This window comes from Pan troglodytes, chromosome 7 (assembly GCF_028858775.2).
Source record: "Pan troglodytes isolate AG18354 chromosome 7, NHGRI_mPanTro3-v2.0_pri, whole genome shotgun sequence".
Classification (NCBI taxonomy): Eukaryota; Metazoa; Chordata; class Mammalia; order Primates; family Hominidae; genus Pan; species Pan troglodytes.
Window position 1 is genome coordinate 57,614,049 of NC_072405.2, and position 15,668 is coordinate 57,629,716.

General features: G+C 37.1%; 1 protein-coding gene across 2 annotated transcripts; it reads left to right on the forward strand.

Annotated features, from left to right (window-relative positions):
- Positions 1-763: 763 nt before the first annotated feature.
- Positions 764-4,040, forward strand: PPDPFL (pancreatic progenitor cell differentiation and proliferation factor like). Of its 2 annotated transcripts, none has more exons than XM_001147617.5 (5): positions 764-924; positions 1,229-1,327; positions 2,501-2,578; positions 2,676-2,775; positions 3,673-4,040. In XM_001147617.5, the coding sequence occupies exons 2-5, from the start codon at positions 1,273-1,275 to the stop codon at positions 3,683-3,685; spliced, it is 246 nt and encodes an 81-aa protein (XP_001147617.1). In that variant the 5' UTR covers positions 764-924; positions 1,229-1,272; the 3' UTR covers positions 3,686-4,040. The 2 variants fall into 2 exon arrangements, with proteins under 2 accessions (XP_001147617.1, XP_009453580.1); XM_009455305.4 differs by having other exon boundaries at positions 765-924; positions 3,581-4,040.
- The last annotated feature ends 11,628 nt before the right edge of the window (positions 4,041-15,668 follow it).

A 15,668-nucleotide genomic window follows, 5' to 3' on the forward strand; every position in this document is an offset into this window, starting at 1 on the left:
CAGGAGAATGGCGTGAACCTGGGAGGCGGAGCTTGCAGTGAGCCCAGATCGCGCCACTGCACTCCAGCCTGGGCGACAGAGTGAGACTCCGCCTCAGGAAAAGAAAAAAAAAAAGAAAGGGCAAAGCAATCTATCCGAGAAATGTTACTAAAATCAGAATAAAACTTAGCTTTTGTATCAGTAAATGATATTGATACAATGTCATAAATATCCTCTTATTACCCATGATTTCCATTTCTCTTGTCATTCCTGCTAGAATTTCTAACTCACTGTCCATCTGTCCATCAAGTTCCACTGACTCTGTCCCACTTTCAGGAAGACTTCAATTTTCCTGGAGTGCTTTCTTGCTCCGCTTTGACCGTGGGACTCTGCCTTGCCTCACTGAAACTGTGGGCAGGTATGTTCAGTCTCCCCAGCCAGATAGCAGGCTGCTTGTGCATCCCACACGTGCCCAGCGTGGTGCTGCAGGTGGAGTGTGTGATTGTATCTAAGGCTGAGGAGACACTTGTGTATCGCCTCCCTCTCTGTAGTCACCAGTGGTTGTGATATTAAAGAGGCTGAGTCCAAAAGAGCATTGGGCCAAGTCCTTCCCTGCTGACTGCAGCCAAACTTGGCAGGCTGCTGCGTTCGGAGGGCCTTTGGCAGGCTGGAGGGCAGACGTGCAGAGAGTGCTTGCTTGCTGCCTCTGACTGGCTGTGTGCCCACCTCACTCCGAGTCACCCACAGCTCAGGTTCCAGCCAGCCTGGGGCTTCTAAATATAAGGTGTGCTCAGGGGTCCCCCATCACGGACCTACCACTGGCCCTGCGTATGTGGTGCAGCCTCTCTTCAATCCCTAAGAACTGGTTCTTTCAAAGCATGTATTTTCTGAAGAAACTTTAGAACCACGTTTATTTTAAAAGAACGAACTGGAGAAAACAAATCGGTGAGTGACTACCTCATGGCTGAGTTAACACTTCTCTGACCTTTAGGTCTGTTTTAGATGGAGTAAGTTCTGTGCATTGTGTATAGTTGGATGTATAGTTTTTCTTTTTCACCTAAATGTACTACTTAATTGCATCTTTTTATTGCAGTATATTTGGTTGAACTTTTGTGTAAACATTTAAATTCCTTTTATCATATATTTATTACATGGTAAATGATAATACTTTGTAACAGTCACGTGGAAAAAAGAAAAGGAAACTCCCTGTTATTCATATCAATGTCTCTTTTCTCTGTCGCTGTTTCAGATTGATGCTCACAGCTTCTTGGGTGCTTTCTCACGGGTAAAGCCATGGCATCCGTACCTTCCATTGGTTGCCTTCTAGCCAGAAATCAGTATTATCGAAGTAAGTTGCATCATCATAGAGACGTCCCTAGATAATATGATTTGAGGTGATGTTTGTGGGATATTGTTAACACAGGTATCATGTTACCATCAGAACTTAAGGGAGAGAACTATTGGTGACAATGAAGAAAGCAGGAGGCCTCAGGGACTTCTCTGATCCAGTGCTGACAGGCACTTCTTTGTTCTACCTACGCTGTATCGATGAAGCCATTGACACTTAAAAATCAGTGAACATCGGCTTATGTTTCATTAGTACATTTTAATTTTATGTACCTTGAATTCTGTAAGATTCACTAAAAACTGATAATTTTTCATAAATAAAGTATTATTCAACTCCTTAGAAAAGAAAAGATAGCATGACTTTGCTTCAGAAATTTTCTAATTTCCATCTTCTGCTATGGATAATAGGCCAACTTCTATCTGGCCAGTTTTATTTTTATTAATCTATCCATCTGTTCATATTCATGGCCAAATAGAAAATTGTAGCTTCTTAGAGAAGATTGAGAAATTTCATAAAATAAAATAAGCATTTCAGAACCAAATTAGTAGTTATTACAAGTATCTATGGCAACAACACATAGAAAACTCTTCTTTCAAGGGTTGTTTGTAGTGTAAGTGTTAGAGACAACTACTGATTTATTCATTTTACAAAAGTTTATGCTCATTTACTTGGTGTTATTTATCCACAGGAGTTACTTTTATATTCTGATCTTATAAGAGACATAGGTTTTAAATACAAGCCTAATAAGACAAAATGTTTGTTCTTTCCAAATAATTCCTTAATTTCTAGATTTGATGACTTCTGTAGAACTTTAAATATACATATATGTAATATTTCTAATGTAGTACAACAATATTTATTCTTGGTCTTGTTCTTTCTTAGTTTTTGAATCTGAAAACATTTATAATACATTTTAAATTCAACATTGATATCCAAGGAGAGAGTGAGTTTCCTGCCTTGGAAATGAGTATATCTTATCAGTAGAACATAGTATTTCTTAATATAGCAGCTTTCTGTTGATCGGTAATTTGATCAGTTTTTCAATTCATGAATTCACAAGCCAGGAATAAATGATTTCAAACCATGCTACTTGACAGTTTGTATATAAATGATGCGAATTTGCTTGTCTGGTTGCCAGTTATTTATTTGTTTAATATCATTTGTTTCCTACAGAGTCCAGTGTTTCTTCAGTTAGTTCTTTAACTAGCTCTGATTCTGTTAACTTCATAGATGACGACAAACCACAGCAAGGTACTTAGTTATTTCTTTCAGTGTCATCCTTATTATTTCTTTTTATTTTGAATCTCAAGTTTGTTTGATAAGGAGTAACATGAATTTTATTTAATAGGGTTGCCTGAAGTGGCAGAATCCACCTGGTGGTTTAAATCGTTTTTCCATTCTGAACCTGTGCTTTCAAATGTGAGAATAAAAGATCTGTCTGCTACTGGGTGAGTTTTAGCCTTCTCTGGTAAGGGCAGTTCTTACTTAGTGAATGAAATAATGCATATGGTATGTGTTATGCTACTCACTTAGGGTACATAGTTGTCTCTTGAGAGCAGTGAGCCTTGCCTATGAAGCGCACCTGAGGGTTGAGGGTGGCACTAACACAGCTCCCTCCTTGCAGGTCGCTGTCAGGAAGATCATAGCACCCTTTCCAGTTCAATCACTCAAGAGTGGTGGAGAAGTCATATGCCAAACTGTGTCATTGTTTGGCGGGGGATGGACTGAGAATCAGAGGAAAGGGTCTAAATTTGTTTTGCTCATACCTTCAGGAAAAGAATAACCATTGTCTAGTTGTTGTCTTAAATAACCTTAGGATAACACTGCTGATTTTGATTAGCTTCTGTGTGGTGCAAATTACTAGACATGTTGAATTGGGAGTTTGTGTGCAGTTGTTTTCAGACATTTTGAACTCAAACACACTGACTAGCACAGTTGTAATTTAATATATTTAAACTACTTATTTTGGATTTTAGACATTTGAATGCCTAGTAACTAAATGGAATAGAAAGAACCTATAATAAAGGGATTCATAGATGCCAATGTTGAAATATAGTGATTCTGATGAATTTTCTAAGACAAATTTAGAATCATTATTTAAAATTAGAATCATTATTTAAAGTATTTTTAAAAGCCAATGCAAGGTTGATTGTTGGAAAGATGTTTTCTTGACACTCTTTATCAAGTTTATTCATTTGAATTATCTGGAGAGTATTTAATTTATTTATCCCCTCCTCTCTGACTACTATAAAGTCAACCCAGATTACAGATGAGCACTTTGTAGCTGATCGTCTTTGCACTGCCATTTGATGAACATGTTGGTAACGGTTGCCTGCCTTATGTAGCATGAACAGTTGATTCTGACAATCAAGATCCTCTGCCTGCTGCAGTGGTCCATACATGAACGGCTCCCCTTCAGCGCCCCAGCTATTCCAGGACTCTTCTCCATTGTAAGAAGACAAAAATGTGCCTGAGATCTCATTTATGAGACAAGATCACAGCAGCCACTGATATAACAAAAGTTTAGGCATTTTTCTCAACACAAAGACTATCGCTGGAAGTGGCACTTGCTACCTAGTGCATCTTTGAAAAGTGTGCCTTTAGAAACAAGACACCCTTTTAAAGTAATATGTCTTCAAATGTTGTGACTTACATAAAGTAGCTCTTTCATTACTTATATCATTTTTATTAAAAAAACTTAAGTTAGACTCTTTTTCTGTCTGTTGAGTGATTTATTTATTATGCCTTAAAACTGACTTGTCAATGTTTCACATAATGGTTTAAAGGGCATTGAATTCGAAATTTTAGAAAATAATTGTAAAAATTCAATTTTTTTAAAAGAATGAAGGTTGGAAATAGCATATGTATCATTAAGTATATTAGAGCTAATCAATTGGTCATTGTATAGACTTTAAAATTTATGACTTTAAATAATATTTAATAACATGGAAAATTATATTATGGCATTAAAAATTAGCATAATACACCATATATGGTACAATCGTAGTTGTATTAAAAAGTTACATATGCATAAAGATAGACTGGAAGGAACTGTACCAAAATGCTGACAGGGCTATTTCTGGAGATGGGATTATGGGCGTTTTTCATTCTCTTTTTAATATATTTTTCCATATCTCCAAATTTTTCTAATATGACAAGTATTGTGCGTAATTAGAAAATAATAAATGTTAATATAAAAAGGCACTGAAATTTTCTGCATAAGTATATTCCCTACATTGAGTAGAACAGCTCTCTCTTCTTTGAATATTGGGTAGATAATACTTAATAAGTTTCAATTGATAAGTTTCTGTGTATTGCTTGCAAGTAGTTTTCAGTATAAGATGTAAGACTTAGATACCAGGGATACTCACTCACTTAGAGGTAGACATCACTACAGTCATGGGGCCAATGCTGACTTAAAAATCCAGTGAAGCACACATAACCCTTAGTAGGATGGTCTTCCTGCCCAACCACATAACCATGACAGAGCATCCAGGCTGGCCACTGGCAGTGACAGATATTGCAGACAGATCATTTACCTGTTCTGAATGGGAAAGGCATTTCTTCAAGCTTGTGTCCCTTTATCACATAGCTGTTAATGAAAGGACTCAAACATCCCTTTGATCCACATCACCGTCTACATGTGATGGTTTTCCTGGTGGCTGCCAGCATGAACACATTTTCTCTATTTCTAGAAGAGGATTAAATTTTAGGAGTATACATATATTTACTTGATTTTGGTTCAAATTAAATCATAGTAATTAAAAATGGAGTTTTTTAAGTGAGAGAAAAATATTATGAAAAAAATGATAAGCTGTGGAAAGGTCCTGTTTCTACTTTAATATCATCAGCAAATTCTTTTTTTTCTTAACTACTTGATATATGTATGAACAGATTGCTTGTTTAGGTTACTTGATGAATTTTGCAAAATAGTTTAGCAAGTTGGCATTTATTTTGTTTACTGAGAAAAATACCATTTGTTAAATTATCTTATTTGGGAGGGCTTATGTATTTGTAAAAATTACAGCTTTTATAATAGTTTAGACTAGTGTTGCTCTTTCTGAAAGTTATTACTATTTAAAGTAATGGAATTTTACATAAAATTTTAAGTCAAAACTCTGAACATATATAGTAATTAAATATTTTAGAGTGGTTACACACACATATGTGAAGATAGATAGATGAAATAGATAGATAGATATGTTAAAAAAAGAAGAAATCTTTCCAGAAAGTAACATTAAGATGAACTCACAAAATGATTTAAAAATGGAAAGAATTTCTGCATACTATCCCAGAGTTTCTACAAAATTAAAATAATAGAAATAAAAAAAAGGAACAAAATATCTTCTGGTTAATTCCAGATAATCTTTCTCGATGTATCAGAAGACATTTTTGCACTGCCTTTAAAAAGTACATCACAAATAGATCTCAGCATAATTTTGCTTTATTTTAGATAAAATATCTCCTGTCTGGCTCTGTTGCTTGTTGGGTAGACAATCAATAGTGAAGGCCAAGTGTGTTGGGGAGGTGACATCAATCCAGATGACTTGCAATGTGCTGTGAACATTCTAACCTGATATTACGAAATGTTATTTGACTGGACTTGGATGTCTGTATTAAATGCAGTAAGATTTTGATAATTTAGGCTCAGGTTCTATAAAACTGTGTGTTGGTATTCCGCTATTTTTTTTTGATATATGGTTTTGATCTCAGGTTTCAAGTTACTGATTTTATATTCTTTACAGATAAAACCACCAACAGCCCATCCCTCAATTCTCACTACCGTAAAAGTTCTTGAGTTGGTGTTTAGGCCTTCTTGGTGCTTCACACAATATGTAGAATTTAAAGTTGTAGAAAACAAAACTGCAGGCTTCCATTTGGCTATTAAAGAAAGATGATAAACAAAATTATTTTAAAGAGTGAAAGTAATTGGCCAGGTTGAATTGAATAGGGCTAAAACTCTAACTCATAGAAATTCAAGAAGTGTAGCAAGTCATAATTTATTCAACCTCCCTATAAAATCTTCTAACCTAACACGTCAAAGCCAAGTTCATGATCTCTATACCCCACCATATCTCCTTGTAGTATCTTTGCTTTCAGATAATGATGGCAGCATTAATCAACTCAAGTAAGTAGCAAGTTGTCCTGTTTTCTTTCCTATGCAATCTAACATCAAGTCCTTTCAATTGTATATCTTTAATGTTTCTGGGGTCTACTTACTTACTTTCTTTCCCAAGTGCACTACCTGAATTCAAATGTCCATCATTTGTCCCTGGGGTACTGCCATGACCTCCTAAGTGGTCCACTTACACTATTTTTATCTCTCTCCAGTCAACTGTCCTCTACAGAATAACCATAACCATCTTTAGAATTTACAACCTGATTATACTCCCCTGTGAACATTCACACACACACACACACCCTCCCACATTTGCACACACAGAAGACTCAATCGCTCCTAATAAATTAGGGGTAAAGTCACAGCTCACCAGTCCCAGCTCTGGTCCAGCCCCTGGTGACCCCTATGATCCATCCCTGCAGCCTGCTCCCCACAGCTTCCTGTGTTTCAGCTGCATCTGCCTTCCCGCAGTCCCTTATGTACATCATTTTTCCCTGTTGCCCCAGGGTCTTTCCATTTCCCTCAGCTTAGAATCTCCTCACTTAATGTCTACTTATCTTTGAAACCGTAGCTCTAAAGTCATTTCCACTGAGAAACTTTCTGACCTCCCTGACTCAATTAGATTTTCCATTATCCACTCAGCTAGTGCATGTCTCTCTCCTTCCCAGCACTGATCACAGATGTAATTTTACAATTGTTTGTTTAGTTATTTGATTAATATAGGTTTCATCCATTACACTATAAACTACAAGAAGGTAAGATCAAGGGTCATGTCTGCTTTCCTGAACATTGTGTACCCAGCCTCTGACATGCAATAAATATTTGCAAAGGAAGGGCAATAGTTCTTTAGCGAGGACTGGTCACAACCTCAAGAAGCATTACTTTTCAGCGGGAAGGAGGAAACACTAAATCAATAAAGAAATGAAGAAAATGTTTTCTAATAGTGATACGTGCTGTAAAGGAAATGAAGTGTTTTGTGGGAGAGTGATGAGATAGGGTGGAGGTAGAGGGAGGGCAACTTTGATTGGTGAAGTTAGGAAAGGACTCAGTGAGAAGCTGGCTTTGGGGTGGAGTCCTGAAGGAGGAGAAGTGACCAGTTTTGTGAGAAGTACTCTGGGCAGAGAAAATAGCCAGTGGGGCTTGCTATGCTCTGCATTGTGTATATCGTCTCTCGTTACACTGCTGTCAAGAGGCAATGGCTTTGGAAGAATTTTGCATTTTCCATGTGGAGGTCAAATTGTCAACAGCTTTTGTTTCCAACTACACTCACACTGAGAAATGGCAGGGTATGGGGACTATGCCCTTTCTTCTTCAAGTCCCTCAGGGTAATCTATAAATTGTCCCCAATAACACTGCACAGTAGCATGCATACAAAGTAATCCAAGTCCAGTGGGGCATGCGCTCAGGTGTCTCTAGTCCTTGAAATAATTCTCTAAACTAACAAGGTAAGTTCTACCCTATCATTTCCTTTCTACCCCTCACACCAAGTGAGTAAGTGCACTGCTATTAAAGATTTGTCTCTAGTTTCTTTTTGACAAACTATATTTCTAGAAAAATTTTATATCAAAGGACTAGAAAAAAGGGAGAGCTACACTATCACCTTCCTTACACAATAATGCAGAAAGAATGTATTTCAGTTCTGGGGTCTGAAAAGTTTTCTCCATTATAGTCAAATCACTCGGTTCTCAAAAGGCTAAGAAAAAAGCTTACGATGTGTTTCTAATACATCTTCAAACAACTTTTACTCAACTTTTAAATACCTTTAAATTAAATTCATTATAACCAAGTATTTATTTCATTTATTCAGAAAAAAACATATTTCTGTTATGGTTTTATCTGACTCAGAGGGTTAGACCATACAAGTTTTGCTTCATTATTTTTAGTTAGGTGTATTGGAGTTTGTTTGCCTCCAAATTATAAACCCCAAATATATTAAATCCTTTGCATTCTAGTAATTATTTGATTAACAGCCAACTGAAACTTAAGCTTAATGAATATTTTATCCTTTTCTCATGCTTAGCAGAGGTTTTTGAATTAATGAAAGAAGTTATTGGAAGGATGATTTGTATGTCAATACACTACAAAGGTTAGTGTTTTAAAATTCTTTTTCAGGGAAGAATGACTAACATTTTATTTTCAAATAAACTACCTTTGGAAATATCTGTTCAATCTTAAGAAGCATATTTAGAGAGCTGCTTATCTTCAGATTTCAAGCTAAATTTCACCATGAAAAAGGAAGACAGATAAAACTCGTAAACTCATCATTTTACTTTGTTCTTTTTTATCCTAGATGGATTTCACATATCCACTTATCTTCTGTTAACCGCTGCTGATGCAGCTTAATATTCTGGAAGAAGACTGTATTGTTTTCTCTCTATTGTGCAAAAGACATCCTTTTACCTTGATATGTTTGACTGGTGTTCATGGCAGTCCCTGAGTTAGGAGCATATTTGAGTCTGTTTGATGGTGAATGTAAGATCTCAACTGGTCCTGAATTCTGGACTCTACAGGAGTAAGGGTTTTGAATTGAAAGCGAGGTAGGCCTCATTTAAAGGAGCAGTGTAGGACTGGAATAAGAAATGGGATCTGTGGAGGTGAATTAATTACTCTTACACATATTTAAAAGTTTAACAAATCTGTAACTGGCCTATTAATTCCAAATCAATAAACAAGTATTTTCTTTCTGGAAACATTTTTTAAACACTATTCCATATGCTTTCCTTTTTCAAAATTCTAGAACATGTTAAATTGCAGAGAGTCAAATCGCTCTCCAGCTAATCATTCTAATTAGTTATTCATAGCATTTGGGTGAAGCATACCTCATATTTCTTCAGATAGCAATAATGACTTCTCTAATGTTAAATAGTTAAAACATGGTAAGGCAGCGAGAAAGGCTAGAAGTGTATTACAGCAGTGTAAAACTCCATAAGCACCTTATTTGCTGTCCAAACAAGCAGCAATTTATTTTGGCAAATCTGCAGCCTTTAAATTCTCACAAATTATGTGTCTAAGACTCGTGTGGGGAGTTTGAGAAAGTGCAGATAGCAGGGCTCCCTCTCCAGAAATCCCACACCCATAGTCCTTGAGTTGAGGGCTAGGAATCTCATTCTTCAATGAGAGCTTCTGGAGATTTGTTTCCGGTACAGAGAATAACGTTTCTTTACACTGCCTATGGGCAAAACTGCCACTGTCCCTCTGCCCAAAGTCTGGGAACAAGCTGCTTCTGTTAAGCTATGGTGGTAATTTTGGTGTGGAAAAATGCACAATGACCTGGGAGAGCAAGTGAGTGATTCTGGAAACAAAAATCATGTAAAATAGTGAGGTTATTTCAAATCAGGAAAGGTTAGAAGTTGAATATACATAAGCAATCAAGTTCACACATTGTAGGAAAAGTTGGAGTTCAGAAAGACTATCAAGTTTTGTAGGTAGTTTTCTTTCACATCCTTAAGTGTTAATAATTACAGACAGCTGTTAATTTTAAATTAAAACGTCCTCTTTATTTTTTTAGGTCATAATTCATTCATAACTTCCATTAAAGATAAATGCAATCTTAAAAATGATATTTTTTTCAATTTATCTCCATTCATATAAAATGTATATTGTGTTTATGCTTACCTGATAATAATGTATATTTTCTTCTGTCATTCTGCGTGTCATCATGGCTTTGAAAATGAACACAGAAGGCCTAAGAAACACATTCTGAAATAGAATAATATGGGCCATCACGTGTCTCACACTTATAATCCCAGTATGCTGGGAGGTGGAGGTGGGAGGATCACTGTAGCTTGAGGAGTTTGAGATGAGACCAGCCTGGGCAACGTAGAGAAATATCATCTCTGTAAAAAATACAAAAAAGAAATCAGCCAGGTTTGGTGGCACCTGTGGTCCCAACTACTTGAGAGGGTGAGGCCAGGTGTAGAGGCTGCAGTGAGCTAGATAACACCACTGCACTTTAGTTCAGCCTGGGTAACAAAGCAAGACCCTATCTCAAAAGAAGGAAGGGAAGGGAAGGGGAGGGGAGGGGAGGGGAGAAGAAAGAAAGAAAGAAAGAAAGAAAGAAGAAGAAGAAGAAAGAAAGAAAGAAAGAAGAAAGAAAGAGAGAGAGGAAGGAAGGAAGGAAAAGGAAGGAAGGAGAAAAGAAAGAAAAAGAAAGAGAGAGAAGGAAGGGAGGAAAGGGAAGCATTACATGATTGGAGAAAGGAGATGTGTGCTGATGTCCCAGGGGGCTGTCTGTTTTATTTATGCAATGATGATTTCTTGCCTATCTCCCATGTGCCAGATTCTCAGCTGGATTCCAGTCTCATCATACTCTCATTTCACAGGAGTGTCAGGACAGAGAACATTCCACCTGGGACTCCAGGGAAGGCAGGTAATCTCACTTGCTCTCCTGTAAAGAAAGAGCCAGCAGAGGAGGCGGGGGGTACGGGGGCAGGGGGGTGGTGGTGAAAGTCTACTAAATGCCTGCTAAAGAAGTTTGCTTGTTATAGAAAGGTAGAAGGGAAGAACAACTAGTGTGCTGACGTTAACAATTGCTGCTGTGGCTTTAAACTTTAAGAAAATTCAACAGCAGAAATATTTAAAGCAGCCTTAAAGAATGAATAAGGAAAAGCTTATATATTTGTGATCTTTATTACTGCACATATCGTCCTAATATATTTTATATTTTAAGAACAAACAATCTTTTTTATAAAGAATTTGGATTGTTTTGCATTCCTCCAGATGGTAAAATGTCTAAGTCACACACACCACGCTCATCTAAGGGCTTCCAAAAATGGAATCAGCTTTAGCAACAGTTTTGGGAAGTGATCTGTAAAGCATTTGCTTTTTATTTTGGAAAGTGTTCACACAAAGCTTTCAAATTAATAACAATCACCACTATTTACTTTGTTATTTCAATGAGTAATTGTTGCAGTGTACTCTAGTCCACACTATATTATAATCACAAGCTCCATTCAGTCTTACTTTTAATAAAAGTTTTTAAATTATCAAAAACTAAAATGTTTGTAGAATTTCAAAGTGACTCATTCATACTAAGCATTCTACACATGAGCGGTCCTGTTTTTATTAGTCAAGTTAAGATTATGTGCTGGGTCAGGCGTAGTGGCTCACGTCTGTAATCCTAGCACTTTGGGAGGCTGAAGCAGTTGGATCACTTGAGGTCAGGAGTTCAAGACCAGCCTGGCCCATATGGTGAAACCCCATCTCTACTAAAAATACAAAAAGTAGCCAGGTGTAGTGGCATGCGCTTGTAATACCAGTTACTCAGGAGGCTGACACAGGAGAATCGCTTGAACCCAGGAGGCAGAGGTTGCAGTAAGCTGAGATTGCACACCACTGCACTGCAGCCTAGGTGTCTCTAAAAAAAAAAAAAAAAAAAAAAAAGATTCTGTGTTGGTCTGGAATCCCCTGACTGCTTGTGAGGAATTAGAAGGTCCCTTCACTGGGTCAGGGATGAGAAGGATAAGAGTGTGTGTGTCTCTAGGTGAGCAATGACAACATGTGATATTAGAATGAAGTTTCCTCCTAACTGGAACTCATGATCAAGGACTGACTGGTTATTCTTAAATGTGTACAAGTATACTACAATACTAAGTGTATAACACTGTTCTAGGCACCTAGGATACATCAGGGGATGAAACAGGATTCTTGTCTATCAGGAGTTTCTAAGAATTCGAAAGTGTGGCACACTTTATAAAGCAGTCACAGCTTTTTGTAAAATAATAATTTATGTGGAATAAATACTATGTGCATATAGTATACATAGTATACATTTCAACTGAAACAAAAAAGAATAGTTTAAAAAGCATATCTCTCCTTCTGTTTTAACTCCCCAAATCCAGTTCCTAGTCTCTGAAGCAACAATTGTTTTAAGATTTTCATGTGTACTTGAAAGAATATTTTAGACACTTTACAAAATTATTCGGTTGGTGCAAAAGTCATTGCAGTTTTTGCCATTAAAAGTAATGACTTGTGCACCAACATAATACAAAAGATAGTCACTGGGAGGATATGGAGAAACTGGGTCACTGGTTTATTGCTGGTCAGAGTGTAAAATTTTACAGACACTTTGGAAAATGGTTTGTCAGTTTCCTATAAAACTAAACACGCAATTACCTTAAGACTCAGCAACTGCAATGGAGCATCTATTCTAGAAAAATGAAAAGTCAGGTTCACACAAAAACACATACACCGATGCTCTTAGCAGGTTTATTCATAAACCAACTTAGCCTAGTTGGAAATATATCGTTCAATGAGTGAATGATTAGACAAACTGGGATACATATAGTCTGATGGAATGCTACTCAGCAATAGGAAGGAATGAACTATCGATACATATGACAACATGGATGAATGCCCAGGAAATCACAAGTGAAAAACCCAATCACAAAAGGTTACATAATGTATGACTCCATTTGTATGTAATTCTCAAAATGACAAATTATAGAGATGGAATCAGATTAGTGGTCACCGGTGGCTGGGGTGCTAGGTGAGGGTTGTGGTGTGACTATGGGGGTGGTTGGAAGCAGGTCTCTGTGGATATGGAATAGTCTTGTGCTCCTGATGGTGAATGCTGGTTAGTGAATCTACACATGCTGTAAATGACAGCTATAAACACGCATTCCACCAATATCAGATCCCATTCTTTGATATTGATGTACAATTATTTAAGATGTAACCATTAAGGGAAACTGAGTGAAGGATGTGTAGAGCTCCTCCACACGATCTTTATAAATTTGTGTTGAAGCCATATCTATTTCAAAGGAAAAGTCGCCAACATGTCATTTCATGGCCATTCCACCTTTAGAGACTTCCCCTTTCAGCAATTTAGGGCTACAGAAAGAAACAGCCATGGCATCTGCACACAACAAAGAGGTTAATTCAAACCCAACTTAAGGCCAGGCTTCAACCCTATAAAGCAACCAGTGCCACAGGGAATGCCCTAACCCTGAAAACACTCATTTGAGGCTCTCTGGAGAAAACAACTCAGAAATAGGGTAGGGTAGAGAGGGACTACCCTGAAGTACCCTCCAAAAAAGAAGGGAAGGTAGGAAGAAAAAAAAGATCCTGAGTACAGGAAGGGAAACAAAAATTGAAACAGAGATCCACAGTTTGATCCAACTGGAAAACTAAAATTTATCTATGTTTTAGTGTAATGTTTTAAGCAAAAATTCTGATAAAAGGTCTAGTATTGACTCCTGCACCTCTCTCTAGGATAGGTTCTGAATTCCTGGTGATCCTACTAAAATTAAACAAAGTACCCCCCATAATTTTAGGGGAGCTCTTGAACATAAAGAGATTACAAACAGGTATGCCTCACCTTAAGTATTGAAATTTCCCCATGCTCAAAACACCAATTTCCTTAAAATATCCCATAGTGGGCATGGGTGCTCTCATACAATGAGTAATAAATTAAAATTAAATAAAGTCTTTGCCACTTACAAATTATCATAAAAAAATTAGGCTCCATGGACCTTACTCCCAGTAACACCCTTACTCCTAGGGACTTCAAGGATTAAAACCCATGACACAAGATGTATCAAATGAGAGGGTGATTATTCTTATGGCTTCTCCATTTAATAGCTCAATTTGGTCTGCTCTTAATCCTGGAAAGAATAAATGGTGCCTGATTCCTGCACTTTTAATTCTGCGGTTCCACCCACTAAGCACCACCCCCATACACAATATTATTGAAATATAGAAATTGGTAAATATTTCGCTATGCTGGATTTGGTCATTATCTTCTGCTCAGTGCCTCTTTTGTCAGCCTCTCAGCTGCAGTTTGCCTTCACCTCTAAAGGGACGTGATAACCTTTGCTACATAATGCATGGGGTACTCCGGCAGCCTTGCCACCACACACAGCCTTTGCAGGTCAATCCTATTTGCATCTACCTTTCTCCAGAAGCACAGGTATGACACTATATTGTAACATCCCCCTCTAAGGAGATTCATATGACACACTCGTTCAGAGCACACAAATACAAAGGAGCTCATAAAAAGGGTGGGTCATTGCCCTACACATAGTGCAAGACTCCCCCATCTTGGATACATTCTCGAAAATTATTTGGTAAGCCAAGGGCTGCTCAATCCCTTACACTGTCAAGAAACAGCTGGGTCAATAAACTCTCAGCACCCCCAATCTCTTTTAGGCATTTGGGTTCTAGAGGGAACATATTCCTCATTTACAAATTTTACATAAGGCCGTGTATGCTGTCACTTGCAAATCAGCCCACATTAAATGGAGCCTCCTCCAACAAAAGATTCTAGAATCTGTCCAAATTGGAATCCAACAGGCCCTTCCATTCATGCCCCTTACCTCTGGAACTCCTTCACAGTAGGGGACTTAGCAACCTCCTCCCATGCCTGTCTGCTTTCCTATTGCAGAGGCAGACAGAGAGAGGCCTCTCTCTGATTTCTGCCTTCTCTGTCCTATAGACATGGTTTTAATGAGTTATCCTAATTAGGTCAGGCCCACCTGAGATAATCTCTTCTGATTAACTTGAAGTCAACTGATTAGGGACCTTTATTACATTGACAGAATACCTCCACTTTTGCCATATAAGGTAAGATAACCACAGGAGTGATAACCCATAACGTTTGTCTTATTTTATTGTTTAGAAGCAAATTACATATGTCTTCCATGCTTAAGGGGGTGGTATTATACAGTGGTGTGGGTCGTTGGGGTCTTCTTTATATTTTACTTTCTATACATCTATGAATTGGATTTACTCAATTATTAATTATTTTTGGTTTTCTCTAAGCTTTTATTTATAATTAGTTTTATCTGCCACAAATTGGGAGGTGAATTACAGTCTCCTACAACTAATATTTTGTTTTTCCTTATTTTCCATGTAGTTATTGCTGTTAGAATATGGATGCTATGCTCTTCTCACATAAGTAATCATAACTGTTAAATCTGCATTGTGGATTATAATGTTTATTATTGTAAAGTGCCCTTCTCTGTAACAGGTATTTATTTATTTATTTATAATCCTGAATTCAATAATTTGCCTTATTAAGGTTATGATATCCATATTTTTGTTTGTTTGTGTTTTCATTTGCCTGGAATGTTTTCTGTGCAAACTTTTTGGATTACTTTATTTACATGAATATTGCTTGTCTGCAACCTTATATTCAATTTTATTTTCAATTCCAATTTTTCATTTTTTCTTTTAATATACAAAGTTAGTTCATTTATCTTTATGTAATGAACAGTAGATATG

What these genes read in the sequence shown, in the direction of transcription:
- PPDPFL (XM_009455305.4), top strand. Translation starts at nt 1,273, where the DNA reads ATGGCATCCGTACCTTCCATTGGTTGCCTTCTAGCCAGAAATCAGTAT. An exon ending in TGACGACAAACCACAGCAAG is followed by an intron (nt 2,579 to 2,675) that starts GTACTTAGTTAT and finishes TTTATTTAATAG; the next exon opens with GGTTGCCTGAAGTGGCAGAA. An exon ending in AAAGATCTGTCTGCTACTGG is followed by an intron (nt 2,776 to 3,580) that starts GTGAGTTTTAGC and finishes ACTACTATAAAG; the next exon opens with TCAACCCAGATTACAGATGA.